This window comes from Dromiciops gliroides, chromosome 3 (assembly GCF_019393635.1).
Source record: "Dromiciops gliroides isolate mDroGli1 chromosome 3, mDroGli1.pri, whole genome shotgun sequence".
Classification (NCBI taxonomy): Eukaryota; Metazoa; Chordata; class Mammalia; order Microbiotheria; family Microbiotheriidae; genus Dromiciops; species Dromiciops gliroides.
In genome coordinates this window covers 1,848,863-1,864,942 of record NC_057863.1, presented here as the reverse complement: position 1 = coordinate 1,864,942, position 16,080 = coordinate 1,848,863, and the positions used below count along the sequence as shown (strand labels likewise).

At 54.3% G+C, this 16,080-nt stretch overlaps 1 protein-coding gene across 2 annotated transcripts in view; it reads right to left on the bottom strand.

Moving 5' to 3' along the window:
- Nucleotides 1-2,038: 2,038 nt before the first annotated feature.
- Nucleotides 2,039-16,080, bottom strand: part of ANKFY1 (ankyrin repeat and FYVE domain containing 1) — a 75,461-nt gene continuing 61,419 nt past the window's right edge. For both annotated transcript variants that reach the window (XM_043993002.1, XM_043993003.1), the window contains 8 exons: nucleotides 14,443-14,643; nucleotides 11,352-11,528; nucleotides 10,410-10,557; nucleotides 10,100-10,190; nucleotides 8,995-9,119; nucleotides 8,696-8,842; nucleotides 8,382-8,472; nucleotides 2,039-5,212 (listed from right to left, as the gene is read on the bottom strand). In XM_043993002.1, coding sequence (XP_043848937.1) covers nucleotides 5,080-5,212; nucleotides 8,382-8,472; nucleotides 8,696-8,842; nucleotides 8,995-9,119; nucleotides 10,100-10,190; nucleotides 10,410-10,557; nucleotides 11,352-11,528; nucleotides 14,443-14,643 — 1,113 coding nt within the window. In that variant the 3' untranslated portion in view covers nucleotides 2,039-5,079. The remainder of the gene's footprint in view (nucleotides 5,213-8,381; nucleotides 8,473-8,695; nucleotides 8,843-8,994; nucleotides 9,120-10,099; nucleotides 10,191-10,409; nucleotides 10,558-11,351; nucleotides 11,529-14,442; nucleotides 14,644-16,080) is intronic.

The following is a 16,080-nucleotide window of genomic DNA, read 5'->3' as shown; positions in this document are numbered from 1 at the left end:
TGGCCTCAGACACTTAACACTTACTGGCTGCGTGACCCTGGGCAAGTCACTTAACCCCCATTGCCCCGCAAAAAAAAAAAAAAAATACTATATGACCTTGAGCAAGCTTTGGGGCAGCTAGATGGCGCAGTGGATAGAGCACCGGCCCTGGAGTCAGGAGTACCTGAGTTCAAATCCGGCCTCAGACACTTAACACTTACTAGCTGTGTGACCCTGGGCAAGTCACTTAACCCCAATTGCCTCACTAAAAAAAAAAAAAAAAAAAAAAAAAGAGATCATTGTGGGGGGCAGCTAGGGGGTGCTGTGGATAGAGCACCGGCCCTGGAGTCAGGAGTACCTGACTTCAGGTTCGGCCTCAGACACTTAACACTTACTGGCTGCGTGACCCTGGGCAAGTCACTTAACCCCAATTGCCTCACTAAAAAAAAAAGATCATTGGTGACTTTGGAGAGAGCACTCTCAGTAGAATGGGGAGGTCAGGAGCCAGACTTAAGGGTTGAGGCTGGAGCAGGGTAGTGAAGAATGGGCTGAGAATAGATTTAGGGGAGGGGGGAGGGATGGGAGGTTATGCTCAGATAGGGAAATGTCAGTTTCGAAGGAAGGAAGTGGCAGCTAGGTGGTGCTGCAGGAGATGAAGTTAGGAAGACCCGAGTTCAAATCCAGCCTCACTTACTAGCTCTCACTAGCTGGATGACTCTGGGTAAATCCCGTGAAGACTCAAGGGGAAAACACACTATCCTTCTCCAGACAGAGCTAAGGGACTCAGAGTACAGGTTGAGACATTCTGGACATGGCCGGGGTGGGAATTTGTTTTGCTTGGTGATCTGCCTCTGTGATGCCTTTTGGTTTTTTCTTTCTCACTCCCATTTTGGGTATGCTGAGTTTGAGAGGCTGACCACATCTGCCCAGAAGAGGGCAATCCGTGGGCACCGGCAGTCGTCCAATGATGGACCTCCAGGCATGGCCACAGCTATGAATTGGTCTACCCATTCTAGGGCAGCTAGAGGGCGCCATAGTGCACAGAGTGCCAGGTCTGGAGTCAGGAAGACTCATCTTCCTGAATTCAAATCTGGCCTCAGACACTCCTAGTTGCATGTGACCCTGGGCAAGTCACTTCACCCTGTTTGCCTCCACTTCCTCATCTGTAAAATGGGCTGGAGAAGGAAATGGCAAATGATTCCAGGGTCTTTGCCAAGGAAACCCCAAGTGGGGTCATGAAGAGTTGGGCATGACTGAACAACATAATGGGGGCATTGTGGTGTGATGGGGGCGCTGAGGCCTGACTGAACACTAGCTTACATGATTACTTTGGGGGCAGCTAGGGGGCGCAGTGGATAAAGCACCAGTCCTGGATTCAGGAGGTCCTGGGTTCAAATCTGGCCTCAGACACTTGACATTCACTAGCTGTGTGACCCTGGGCAAGTCACTTAACTGTCATTGCCCCACAAAAAAACAAAAAACAAAATTAAAAAAAAAATTATTTCCCATTAAATGAGGGAAGGGGCTGAGAGGATCTCTTGGGTCCGAAGGGTCCCGGCTGGCTTTAGGAAGTAAGGCTGTCCAGTGGATGGTGGGCCACACTCCTCACACTTCCTGAGGCCTGCTTACGTCCAGCACCATTTTGGAGGCGGGGGGGGGGGGAGGGGGCACAATATCATCAGCCCAGTTTTACAGAGGCGTTAGGAAGAGTGGCCAAAGCGAAGGGTGACACCCACGCCTAGTACTCTGGACTTGGCCTTGCTACTCAAGCTTTGCAAAAAATGTTCAGGCAAGTGTTTTACCAGCCAGCCCTGGGCTCAGTGGGACAAAGGAGACTGAAGTGACCCCAGAAAAATAGCCCTGGGTGCTCTGGCAAGGGCCCTGGGCTTGTACTCTCCTTGGTCTGGAATGCGGTATGCCTGGATACCCTGGCGTCTCTCTGAGGGTTCTTGCCATAGTGAACGAGCTTGCACACATGCACAAACACACATGCACGTGCACATATGCCACACATGCACACCTCACACACATGCATGTGTACACACACGCGCACACGCAGTTACCAAAGGTTTCCATTTTAATGTACATGGTTGATGCCATTCTAGTATTATTACAAGGAATCATTACAGTTAATGCAAATATCCAATTGGAAAACAATATTCTCTCCCACAGACCCCAGGGCCGCCTTGGCCATGTGGCCACCTCCCCGCGGGCCGCAGACATCCTCTTGCACAGGGTCCTCAATTCCAGGACCTCCGAGGTGGGGGGAGCGGCGCCGGGGGCTCTCGCACTGAGCTGTTTCAGGACAATAGGCAGAGTGGGGAGCCAGCCAGCCCGTCTGTGGCTTGCCCAAAGCGCCCAGCGTCAGCTGCAAGGCAGCAGGCTGAGGGACCTTTATGCCACATGGAAAGAGGCATGGGTCTGCAGTCTTTAAGGCATCTGGAATGGGGACCCTCAAGGAGCTCGGGTCAGTCCGGTTCTAGGACAGCTCGTTCTCATGCCGTGTTCCCAACAAAGGGAAAAGGAGGCCTCAGGAATCAGCCCCCAGCCCCGCCTCCCTCTCCTCTGGGATTTTGTGCTTCGAGGGGCCGAGGGCCTCAGCCAAGCCCTGTGGACGCCTGCCTTCCCAGGCCTTATCCCTAACGGCCCTTGAGGCAGAAGGGAGCCCAGTCCTGTGGTCCTCAGAGATCTGGGCAGACGTTGGATTTAGGGTCAGGTCACAGACAAGGAGCTGCCGGCCAGCGGCTGGATCTGCCTCCGGTGATGCCCTGTGACCGAACCAGGCGGGGCTGTGCCCGGTACAGAAATGTCATTCATTCCATGACTCAAGCTTGGGCCTGGGGGGCTAAAGTCACAACCACATGGGGCTAAGTCCTGGGGAGAAAGGATGAATCTGGAGGAAGTCCCTCACACCGTCCCCTCCAGAGTGCACCCCTCCCTACCTCAGGGAGGTAGGGGTCCTCCCCTCCTCTAGCAGGTTACAACATGCCTGGTGACCAGGAGCTGGGCCCGACAGCCTGGGCCGGGCTCACTGGTCCCCCTGCTCAAGGACGCTGGACTTTCCAGCTGTGGATAAGAAGGATGCATGTCCCGAGGGGCTGCCTGGAGCTGCTTCCTGAAGGGTCTGATTCCCTTCTCAGAACAGGCTGGAAGGTGTGAAACCTCCAAAGGAAGACTGTACCCTGTTGGCAGGGCAGCGCCATCAGGGTGGGGCCGCACCAAGATGGTCCCGGGGGTACCATCGTACTGACTGACCCTGACTGGGCACAACACGCCCATAAAGTATGTCACGTGTGTGCCCGGCACATTCCAACACATGATTTAGACTTAAGCGTGAACCATGATGCAGAAAGCAAGAACAGAAGCAAGCGGAGTGGTGGGCCAAGCCCCTCCCAGAACCTAATGAGAGTTATTTGGATTAAAGAATTAAATTTCACCTAATTCAACTCTAGAAAATGGTTTCTTGTGACATATTCTCAGGGAAGTGAAGACCCCAAAGACCAAAGGTTCTCCAATGTGGAAGCTGACCAGTGTCTGCAAAGGGGTGTGGGGCAGGGGTGAAAGAGGGTGGGGGGTGGTGGCAGAGGGGCAGTCCTGGCTCCACACCAATCAAAGGCCAGGAGGTTATTTCCAGCAAATTCCATGTGGAATGTGACGGCATTGAATAAACATGGTCCTAAATGAACTTTTGTCTCTTAAACACAACAAATGCATCCGAATTCTTGTTTAAAACATTGTGTGTGTGTGTGTATGAGAGAGAGATATGTACATACGTTCTGAATCACAGAAATATAAAAAAGTACCACTTCTTGTTGTCTATTTTGTATAAGCATGTGCACGTGTGCATGAGTGTGTGTGAGTGTACGTCTACAGGCTGCACACACTTACAGGGACAGAAGAGACCACACACGCCATGGCTGCAGAAGGGGGCATTCCTGTAGTCGGCCCTCCTCTGTGCACACCGGGCCCACTGGAGGATGGCCAGAGGGACAAGGCGCAGCAGAGAGGCTGATGGGGCCGAGGAGGGCCCTGTTGCACGGGCATATTCCAGGCACGAGGGAAGGCTGCCCTCCCTTGCTGGGAGGGCCTCTTCTTTGAAGGGAGGACAAAACCCTCCTCTCCTTAGTGCTCCTACTCATCAATGAGTCACCATGGACCTCCTCTGGCCTTCAGGGGCCACACTGAAGAGGTGAGGACCAGGAAAGGGGGCAGCCTGGCCCCCCTCGCAATCGAGGAAGACGCTGGTGAGGGGAGGGGGCCCCAACAGAGCCGACAAGTCCCGCAGGCTTGTCTCTTCTTAGACACCGGAGCCGCATCGATGCAGCTCAGGCTCCCACTGAAATGCCCATGTGGGTCAGGCACAGCCCTTTTTCCTTCTGACCACAGGTAGGTTTTCTGTGTGGGTCTGGATGCAGTGCTAAGCCCCGGTGTCACCCACCCAAGTACATGGCTCCCTCTCGATATCCCTGAGGTGGGCGGGTTTGCCTGGCAAGCTGCCTTTGTGGCAGGGGTGTGTGTGTGTGTGGGGGGGCAGCCCTGCACCCCAAACATGGTGGAAAGGGTTGGCCTGCTGCCCGGGCACCCCGTGGGAGAGCAGGGAGGCCCCCAGTAAAGCTTTCAGTTGTTAAGGCCACTTTTGTCCGGCAAGCTTTCTCTCTGAACCCTGTTTACAAAGTGCCTACAAGCACCACAAGTGAGCTTTGAGAAGGCCTCCCAGGGGGAAGAACCCTCCGTGGAAGCCCGTGGTGCCATGCTGCCCGCTCGAATCTCAGGCGGCCCAGGCTCAGCAGGCACACCCCCTCCTGGGCCCCAGGTCTCAACACCAGGCTCTGCTGGGGGCTGGTGCAGTCACACCACCTCACTTCCAGGGGTCCGTCCAATTGAAACCTCAGCGGAAATCGATCACAGCCTGATACGATGCCAATTGTGTAAATCATCAGTAATGGAGGAAATCACTAGGGGGTCCGTAATTGTTTTCAGTCTGTTGCAGGAGGGAGACAAAGGCCATCACCACTGCCTTCCCTCTCCCTGGCTGCAGGACTAGCGAGCCGGGTGGCTGCTGGGGCCAAGGAGAACGGAGCCAGGGCTGCCCCCGGCTCCCTAGGAGACGCCCCCCAGGGTCAGAACGTCAAAGCAAATGTTGCAGACTCTCACAGGCTTGTTCAGATCAAACTTAATAATGGGGATCTCCTTGGTAGAACACTTGTGACAGAGGAGACGTCCGCAGTGCCGACTGTGGGAGCAAAGAGGGGACAAGGTATGAGGGTGGGCTCGAGGCCCGCTGTGCCAGCCGAGCTCTGGAGCGGACACTGGGTCCCAAGAGAGAGCCCCACGGGCACGGCCAGCCCCGAAACACACGCCAGATCCCACCTGTTGGACCAGAACCTCAGTCTAAGGGGGGGGGGAAGTCTCAGTGTTGCTCTTTAGCCTGTCCTCTGAGGAGGAAGGCTACTATGTGGGATGAAAGCCTGACCCAAATCCGGTGGGAGCTTTCAAAGGCAATGGGAGGAAGCACAGAGAAGCCATCGAGATGAGACCTCCCCTGCTCTTTCTCATCAAAGGCCTGAGCAGGAAGCAGGCCACCAGGTGTGATGAGCCTTCCTAAGGGGAGGGGTCCTCATCAAAGGGGGTTCTGTCAGCATCCCAGAATGCCAATCATTCAAGGGCTGGCTTAGGAAAACCCCAAGTCTTGGGTTCCAATTCTTCCCCTTTCCCTCCCCGTGGGACTCATAGCTAAATGTCTTGCAGTCTCAGCCCTGGACACCCTTAAAAAGCCATGGCCTCCCCATTACCTTGAAAGGGGCAGACAGACAGTATTACCCATAGGTTACAGTGAGGCCTTTGGCCACTTGGGGTCAAGAAGGAGAGGGAGGAGTGAACTTCTCATATACTTGAGGTGTCCTGGACCCTGGGCTGAGATGCCTTTAGCCACCAACAACTTGGATCAAAGCTCGGACTTTTGGGACTTCCATAAACACTAAATCGGCATTTATGTAGCTCTCAGCAGTTGATGAGCTTGGGCTGAACTTAGCAAAATTAAAGAGTTAAAGGCAAAATCTTTCATCTGGGTTAAAAAAAAATCCCCACCCCCCAACCTCATGACAGGCAGCTCTCTGGCTAGATGACACACAGATCCCTGAGGGTCTTGGTGGACCAAGTTATGGCCTGAGTCCATGAGGGGACATACCACGCCATCCTGATCTGTGTTAGAAGAGGCTTGTAGTGAACAAGCAATGAGGTGACTACCTTTCCAATCTATGGCTGCCAAACAAGGGACTGAGAGAAGCACATGAGATAAAATTAATTCAATCGTTTCACACAAACAAAACCAACACTGCAACAAACCCTCTGAAAAAGGTCTCATATCCAAGATACGTAAGGAACTGAATCAAATAGGGAAAGTAAGAGCCACTCACTCCCCAGCAGAAAAATGGTTCAAGGATATGACCAGGCAATTTCCCAAGGAAAAAATCTAAGCTAACAAAAGTCCTATGAAAAAATGTTCCAAATAACTAACAACTGGACAACTGTGAGCTCCTGCCTCAAACCCATCATACTAAAAGCTGAAAAAAGCAAAATGAGAGATGCTGGAGGGGCTGTGGGAAAGCAGGCACTCGAACGCCCTGTCTGAGGAACCCTGGCCCCAAAGTGACTAAATTGTGCCTGCCCTTTGACCTTGTGATGCCACTCCGCTCCACTGAACTGGAAGCTAAGGAGGTGCCTATCCATGGGGAATGGCCAGACAAATGAGGGTGTGTGGATGTGATGCCCCCTCTTTACTGTAAGAAATAACAAAAGGGGGGCAGCTAGGTGGCGCAGTGGATAAATAAATGGGCCCTGGATTCAGGAGGACCTGAGTTCAAATCAGGCCTCAGACACTTGACAGTTACTAGCTGTGTGACCTTGGGCAAGTCACTTAACCCTCACTGCCCTGCAAAAAACCCAAACAAACAAAAAGAAATGATCAAAGGGACTTCCTAAAGACTGTCAGGATGCCAAGTTGCTGATGCAGTGATGTGAGCAGAACCTAGAGAACGGTTGTGCACAGAGACAGCCATATTGTTGGATGAAGGCCCGTGAAGGACTTAGCTCTTCTCAGCAACACAGTGATCCAAGACAACCCCAGAGGACTCATGATGAAGCACCTACTGTGGGCCAGTAAGATAGCCCCTGTCGTCAAGGCACTCCCAATCTAACAGCAAGTGACCACCAGAGGGGAGAGAGGCCCTGCCATTAGGAGGGGCCGGGGAAGGCTTCCCGGAGAAGCTGGGATTGGAGCCGGGGAGGTCAGTGGTCTGAGCAGAGGAGGGAGAGCGCTCCAGGCCCAGGGGACAGCCTGGTCTGTGGCACAGCCGGGAGGCGGCGCCCCGTATTGAGGAGGGCCGGGGAGGAGTCGGCTCTCAGAAGACTGGGAAGGTGGGAGGGGATAGAAGCCATCCTGGGCAGGGCACCCCTGGAATTACTGAGGTGGGTGGGGTGGCCAGGGGCTCCTGCGGGGCGATCGGGGGTGGGGTGGGGGTGGGCCACCTCCATGACCCTCCCGGTCTGCCTTCAGCTCCCTGAGGGCAGCACTGTGTCTCCTGCCCACCTCTCCTTAGCGCTCCAGGGCTCGAGACGCTGCTCCTCTTCCCTTCCCCAGATGGCCGCTAACTAGCCCTCACCAGCACAAGGCCCCACAGCTCAGGGTCCGAAGCTGGGCAGCCACACTTTAGACAGAATGTGGACCCCCTGCAGGGGCCCAGACGTGAGGGCTGCCCAAGGGGGAGCAGGGCCCGTGAGCCCGGGAGGCTGCCATGGGGCAAACACGTGTGCTGGCTGGCCCCCGCCAGAGGCAGACCACGTCTGGCTGTCGGGAAGCCCCTTCCCACGACGTTACCCATCCCCTTGAGCAGAAGGAGATGTCAGGGGCTCTGCCTGGCTTGGACAAGATGACCCCTGAGAGGTCAAGCTCACCTTCCTGAGTCATTGGCCGGTCCCTCGCCTTCCTCTTGGTTCAGAAACCTCCAGAGATGGAAGGTCTTTGGAGGTTTCCGGAGGGACACCTCCGCTCCACCCCAATTTCCCGCTCGTCTTCACCTCCCAGCCCAGAGCCCAACCCAAAGCCCAGCGGAATCCCAGGTGGGCTTGTGGGGGCCTGGCTTGGCTCAGGGGCCCAGCCCTTCTTCCCCCAAACCCTCCCGCCACGAAAACCCAGCTCTGACAATCTTGCTCCTCCTGCAGGCCTCCTACACTCCTGGGGGCTTCCTGACTGGGATTCTCGGCCCTCACCCCTCTCAGGCAGGAAGGCCCCCTCAGGGAGAGGGGTTCTGTCTCTGGCTCAGCACCCAGCCTGGGGCCCGCCGCTGCCCCGGCTGAGGAAGCAGGGAGGAGAGTGGACTCGGCATGGAAGCTGTTGGGCTCACCAGTGATGCTTCCGCGTCGTGACCCCAAACTTGGCCATGCACTCATAGCAGTTGGAGCCGTCGCACCACGGAGGTTCCTTGGAGAGCATGTCTGGAGAGGGGACAAAGCCAGATGGTGCCTGCTAAGTCCCAGCCCCAGGGCACGGCGCCTGCTGTGTGCCAGGGAGGCAGTTACGGGGGTCCTGCCCCTGCCAGGGAGGGACCAGCCTCAAGCAGGGCAGGAAGGGCACGGAAGCTAGGGGCCAAGGGAAGGGCAAGGCGGGGCCGGGCAGCACTGGGGGAGGGGCTGGATGGGGCAGGCCCAGCTCACTCACCAAGGAGCCTGAACAGGAGCTGCTTCGTGGCCACCTGGTAGTTGAAGATGTTGATCCCCTGGTTGTTGTGAGCACCCAGGCGAGCCCCAGCACGCACAATCGCACGGCACAGGTTGGCATTGCCCTTCATGTAGGCCAAGAGCAGGACTGAAACAGCCAGAAGCACAGGGCGGGCACCAGCTGAGCAGAGCCTGGGCTTGGCTGCCAGCTGCAGGCGTCACAGCCCCGCCCCCAGAATGGCCGGGTACTTCCACATGGGGCAACTGTGGAGGGAGGTGGGCCCCGGGCCTGCCCCTCACCTGTGCTCCCTTCAGCGTCGGGTTTGTCCAGGGGGTACTCGGGCATACACTCCAGGAAGAGCTCAAAGATGGCGGCCGCGTTCTCCTTGCCGTAGTGGCCCAGGATGTGTATCGGTGACTGGCCCCTAAAATCAGGGAGGGGGAAGGGAGGGCATCTGAGCGTCCGTCAAAGGCGAGACCAGAGTCCGGCCTTCACTGGGGGCCTGTCCCACAGCTCCCGGGGCTGAGCCAGGGCTGACGGTGACAAAGGGCCAGACCCTCAATGTCAGGAGACGGCTACAAGATGCGGATAAATGGAGGCGGCGCCGGGCTCGTCTCTCTAGCACATCAGGGAGAGGAGGCACTTTTTGCCAAGGAGGGGCCTCGGAGCTGGGTCCTGCTGTGACAGACCCAGCGGGCAGGGGCAGTGAAGGAATCACTGTGAGCACTGATTGAGTGCTTACTGTTTTCAGACCAGGATGGGAAGCTCACACTCGGACCAAAGTAGACAGTCCCCTCAGAGTGAAAATGGGGGCCTGCAAGAGGGAAGAGGGAGGGCATGCCGGGCAAGGGGCACAGCCAGAAAAAGGGCCTGGAGCCTGTCCTCACCACTACAAGGGAAGGACCGAGAAGACCCCTAATTCAGCAAGACAAGTCCCTCAGGAGGAACAGGAAAGTTACAGAGAGGGGAGACGGGGCTCTGGGAAGCAAGCGGGCTCACTGTTAGACATACTGAGTCTGCTGGGATGTCTACAGGCCACACAGCACGTGGGGTCATGGAAGACTTAGAGGAGACCGATTATTTGGGCTGTGAAGAGAAAGGGAAGGGGCAGAAATGCTCCATGCGTGGGGCCCGAGGAGGGGCAGTGACACGTGCCGGAGATGGGCTGCGTCAAGCCTGCTGACAAACGGGTGTCACATGCTTCCTCTCCAGCACAAAGAGGCTTGCGGGCAAAGTGGCTGCGACCACAGGGCCTGACCCTCCACCATCCAAGTGGGCAACCCTCTGCTGTGGGAAGAGGGGGCCCCGTGGCCCGTGCGCCATGGCCTGTCCGCTGTGGCCCGTCCCCCGTGGCAGGTTCTGCTTCCACACTCTGTGCAGCCAGTCCCCAGGGCTGCTGCTTACCTCAGATTAAAGGCCTCGGCGTCCACACTGCACTCAGTCAGGAGGGCCCGGATGGTGCTCAGCCGACCGTGCATGACTGCAAGATGGAGAGCTGCAAACAAAGTCCAAAGGCCGCTCAGGAGCCTGGCGCCCGGCCCATTCTTGGCTGTCCTCTCTGGGTCAGCCTGATGTGGCCTTGCTGGGCCAGGCCAGGAGACCATCACGGCCCCCTCAAATCAGGCCCGGGAGCCTCCTCCCCCAGGGAAACCAGACCAGAAGAAGGGAGCCAGCTGCCCCAGGCAGCCTAAGGGCCCGGCGCGAGTCACCTTACCGTTATTTCCGTTCTCGTCTACGGCGGAGAAGTCGACTCCGTTCTCCAGGAGGACAGAGCAGATGGTGGGCAGGTCTTGCTGAGCAGCCAGGTGGAGGGCAGTCTGGCGGTGCTTGGTTAATTCATTTACCTTGGCACCTGCGAGAAGCTGCCACGAGAGCCGGGAGTGAGCAAGCTCCCCGGCAGCCGGCAAGGCCTCGGCCCACACTGACCGAGGCCTCCCCTGGGCTCTGGCCGTCGGGGGATCTCCACGGGAGAACCCCTCGATGGGGCTTCGGGGCCAGGCCGCTGCCTTAGCGGGAGTAGGGCCCCAGGCCTGCCCTTAACTCCTCCAGCCTGGAAGCTGGCCACGGTGGTCAGCGGGGCCTGGGGGACGTGGGGGGGGCCTGAGGATGCCTGGGAGTCTTGGGCCTCTAGTTCTAGGGACCACAAAATGAGGGGCCCCACATAGGGTGGGGCTTCCAAGCAAGACCTCAGGGAGACATGGGACCACCCCAGACCGGACCCACCGGGCCCAAGCACGAGCCCCAGCTACAATAGCGCTCCCACCACCTTCCCCGGGCCCAGGACCTAGTCAGCGAGCCCTGCCCCCTCCTTAGGGGGAAGCTCCCCCTACTTGAAGCAGCCAGGGGGTGCCACAGTGCAGAGCCAGGAGTCAGGAAGCCTTGAGTTCAAACTCAGCCTCCAACACATGCTGGCAAGTGACCCTAGGCAAGTCACTGAATCTGTCTGCCTCAGGGTTGTGACGAGTCGTCACAGTCACCACCCTCCCCACGAGGCCTGGGGGATACACCACCCTGCCCACCCAGGGTGCCCACATCCTGAAAGCCCCTGGACAACTGGGAACGCCCAGCAAGCGTTCCCCAGACGCCTGAGGATGACCCGTCTGCCCAAAGTCGCTCTGCCCCCAAGCCGGGGGCGGCTTCCTCCCAGACTCCGTACCAGGTTGCGAACAATGATCTCAGACCCCGCCTGAACTGCCAAGTGGAGGGGAGTCAGCTTCGAGGCATCCTGGATTCGGGAATTCACATTTGCCTGGACACTGATGAGGAACAGCACACTTTCGATGTCCGAGTTCTGGACCGCCACGTGGAGAAAGTTCCGGCCCTTGTTGTCTACCTGTAACAAGGAGCAGGGGCACAGAGCTGTCACAGTGCCCCTGAGCATACCCTGGCCTTCAGGCGGCCCGATGCCCTCACAGAAGTACCCCAGAAACTCTGCCCAAAGGGCTATGGGGCTGTGCCTCCCCTTTGACCCAGTGTTACCACCACTAGGTCTGTACCCCAGAGAGATCACAGAAAGGGAAAAGGACCCACATGTACAAAAGTATTTGCGGTGGCAAAGAATTGGGAATCGAGGGGCTGCCCGTCCATTGGGGAAGGGCTGAACAAGCTGTGGGATATGAATGAATGGAATACTATTGTGCTGTAAGAAACCATGAGCAGGAGGAGTTCAGAGGAACCTGGAAGGACTTAAGTGGACTGATGCTGAGTGAAGTGAGCCAAAGCAGGAGAACACTGGACACAGTCACAGCAACATTGTGCGATGATCAGTTGTAGTAGACTTGGCTCTTCTCAGCAATGCAACGATCCAAGAGAATCCCAAAAGACCTTATTTTTTCTTTTTTTGCAGGGCAATCAGGGTTAAGTGACTTGCCCAGGGTCACACATCTAGTAAGTGTCAAATATCTGAGGCTGGATTTGAACTCAGGTCCTCCTGACTCCAGGGCCAGGGCTCCAGCTGCCCCCAAAAGACTCTTGATGGAAAATGTTCTCCACATTCAGAGAAAGACCTATGGAGTCTGGATGCAGACGGAGCCAGACTCTTTCTACTTTTTGAGGTTTCCCCCTTTTGTTCTGATTCTTCTTTCACAACATGACTCATGCAGAAATGTGTTTAATGTGGCTGTACATACATATATAACCTATATCAGACTGCTTTCTCTCTTGGGGCCCGCTGTCGCCTGGGCCTGGGCCTCTGCCTGTAAGGGGAGGGGGCGGGTCACACACTCCAGCAGTGGTACTCAGAAGAGACAGTCCCAGCCCAGCCAGGAGGCAGAGCGGGCAAAGGCTCATAGGTGGGCCAGGACCCCTAAGGGGAGACATGAGGACCTTCTCACCACACAATGGGCCCCAACTCAGAGAGCACGTGCTCCCAAGCTCCTGGCTCTCCTGGAGGCAGAGAGGTCTACTGGGGAGAGAAGGCAGGCCTCCCCACTTCCAGACAGTTCATATGTGACCCTTCTGGGCTAGACCAGCTGCCCCCGTACCATCAGGCTGTGCATTAGCAAGGAGGAGGATAGCAGCAGGCTAACACCTAGACACGTGGACACATGCATAGGTGCACAGCCAGGTGCACAATGTACCCAGATGTGTGCATGCACACCTAAGGAGTCCTAGCCTGGCTGGGCCCCGAGCATCAGTCCACCATCCACCAAGACTAGGGGGCAGCTAGGTGGTGCAGTGGATAGAGCACTGGTCCTGGATTCAGGAGTACCTGATTTCAAATCTGGCCTCAGACACTTAATACTTACTAGCTGTGTGACCCTGGGCAAGTCAATTAACCCCAACTGACTCACTAAAAAAAAAAAAAAAAAGGAAAAAAGAAAAAAAGAATTCACCAAGACTCTCAAGTCCCAAGGATCTTTCCCCCCACACAACAAACATTCAGTCATCGTTATAGAAAAGCAGATGGAAGCTGTTGAGGCCTGAAATTCTGAGCAAGAAGCTTCAGATATTCCTCTTTTTCTAAAACAATCCCACACGTGGCCACCACACACACACACACACACACACACACACACACACACACACACACACACACACACCCCACACGCACACATACCCCACAGCCCCACACACATCACACACCCCCAATACCACACAATCTCCCCCCCCCCACCCCCCTGCTCACAACAGTACCCAAAGGTCTCCCCCACCAAAACTCTTGTGTGGGGTTGGGGCTGCCTCAGTCAGTCAACAGGTACTAATGAAGCACCTACTATGTGCTAGGCTCTGCGCTGAGTGCCTAGCCCTAGAGGCTTAACCCTGGGGATACTCTGGCTTCCTGAGCATGAGTGGACTTCAGCTATCTGTCACTCACTCTTCAACATGAGGATGGGCCAGCAGGTAATCAGAGACCCACTTCCTCGACATCACTCCCTGCGGGGCTCTCACCCCTAGCTCTAATATAATTTCAAGTCTATTCCTTTAATCACGTGATAAAATGGATGGACGGATGGATGGATGCAAAAGGATTCACTGATTACTCACTAGGTGCCAAGCACTGGGTTAATCACTGGGGGTGCAAATACAAAAGCCGGAACAGTCACAATGGCCATAAAAGAGCAAAAGAACCAGGTCTTCTGTCCACTTGAAAACAAGAAGGATGAGCCCAAGTCCCAGGCCAAGCCAGGGAGTTTTGGGGAAGTGTGGTAAGATGATTGGTGTTTGGCTGATTGGGACGAGCCACCCCTGGCCTGCCCTGAGACCGGATCTGGCAGCTACTCCAAGGCCCACCTGGAGATGAATCTAAACTGACTGAAGTAAGTGAGAGTGACTGACTTTGCTGACTGGCCTCCTTCAAGTTAATGAGATTGTAAGCACACCTGGCTGCCCTTAAGAGGGTGTTGTTCTCAGACGCTAAGGACTTTGAACTCAACCACCTTCGAGTCCAGTGAACCAATGGATGATGCCAACCAATCAGCTTGAAGCAGTGTGTAAGGCCCGCCCATGCTCCTGAGCTATAAAAAGCTTCCACACTCAGTTTGAGGGCAGTTTGTGGCTGAAGCACTGGCCCTGGATTCAGGCTCCTGGCGGAGGACAGGCTGGAGCTCTAGGCTAGAGAGGCCTTTTCTTAACTCCACATGTTCTCTTCTTTCTAATACCTGGCATGCTTTAATCAATGCTTAATGCCCAAAGACTGGTGCTGAAGCTTCTCATTGAAGGCGACCAAACATTTAGATTTTAAACATCACAGAAGCATTATTTCCTAGGCGTGTGGCAGGCCTGGCTGCCCAGCCTCACATACATACCTGTTCAGCAGCTCCGGGCTCTCGCTTCAGGATGGCCTCTGCTGCTTTGTTGTTCTTGTAAGTCATGGCACAAGCAAACGGGGTCAGGCCTTGGCGGTCCCGGACGTTTAGGTGAATGTCGGGGTGGGAAATCAACAACTGAATGATGACACTCTGCTGGTTGCTAATAGCAACATGAATTGGTGTCCGTCCCTCAGCATCCTAGAGGGAAGGCAAGAATTTCTATCTTCCTTTTTTTTTTTTGGTGAGGCAATTGGGATTAAGTGATTTGCCCAGGGTCACATAGCTAGTAAAGTAATTGTTAAGTGTCTGAGGCCAGATTTGAACTCACGTTCTCCTAAATACAGGGCTGGTGCTCTATCCACTGTGCCACCTAGCTGCCCTGCTTTAAAAAAATAATAATATTATTTTCCCCCAATTACGTGTAAAGACAATTTTTAACATTTGTTTTTTTTTTTAAAGTTTTGGTTTCCAAATTCTCTTCCTCCCTTCCTCCCTAAGACAGTAAGAAATCATATATTGGTCATACATGTGCAAGCATGTAACTTTTCCATATTAGTCATTATGTACAAGAAGACTCAAATAAAAAATTAAAGAAAGTGAAAAATATCACACTTCAGTCTGTGTTCAATCAATATCAGTTATTTCTTTGGAGGTGGGTAGTATGCTTTACCAATAGTCCTTTGGGATTGTCTTGGATCATTGTATTACTGAGAATAATTAAGTCAGTCACAGTTCTTCATCAAACAATATTGCTGTCTCTGTCTACAACGTTCTCCTAGTTCTGTTCACTTTACTATACATCAGTTCATGCAAGTCTTTCCAGGCTTTTCTGAAATCATCCTGCTTGTCATTTCTGATACCCAATAATATTCCATTACCATCATATGCCACAGCTTGTTTAGCCATTCCCCAAAGGATGGGCACATCCCCTCAATTTCCAATTCTTAGCCACCACAAAAAGAGTTGCTAGAAATATTTTTGTACATGTGGGTTTTCCCCCCACCCTCCCCTTTTTTTCAATCTCTTCAGGATACAGATCCAGCAGTGCTATTGCTGGATCAAAGGGTACATGTGGTTTTATAGCCCTTTGGGCATAGTTCTAAATTGCTCTCCAGAATGCATTAGTGCATTAGTGTCCCAATTATCCCACATCTCCATCAACATTTGTCATATTAGCTAATCTAACAGGTGTGGGGTGGTAGCTCAGAGTTGTTTTAATTTGCATTTCTCTAATCAATAGTGATTTAGAGCATTTTTTCATATGACTATAAATAGCTTTGATTTCTTCATTTGAAAATGGCCTATCCAGTTTTCAGATGAAGAAATTACAGCTATCTACAGACACATGAAAAATGTTCTCCGTCACTACTGATTCAACTGGGAAAGGGCTGAACAAGTTGTGGTCCATGAATGTAATGGAATACTACTGCACTATAAGAAATGATGAGGAGCGGGCAGATTTCAGAAAAGCCTGGAAAGACTGAAGTGCACTGATGCTGAGTGAAGTGAGCGGAACCAGGAGAACATTGTCCACAGTAACAGCAACATTGTGTGATGAACAGCTGTGATGGACTTGGCTCTTCTCAGCAATGCAATGATCCAAGACAATTCAAAGCACTCATGATGGAAAATGTT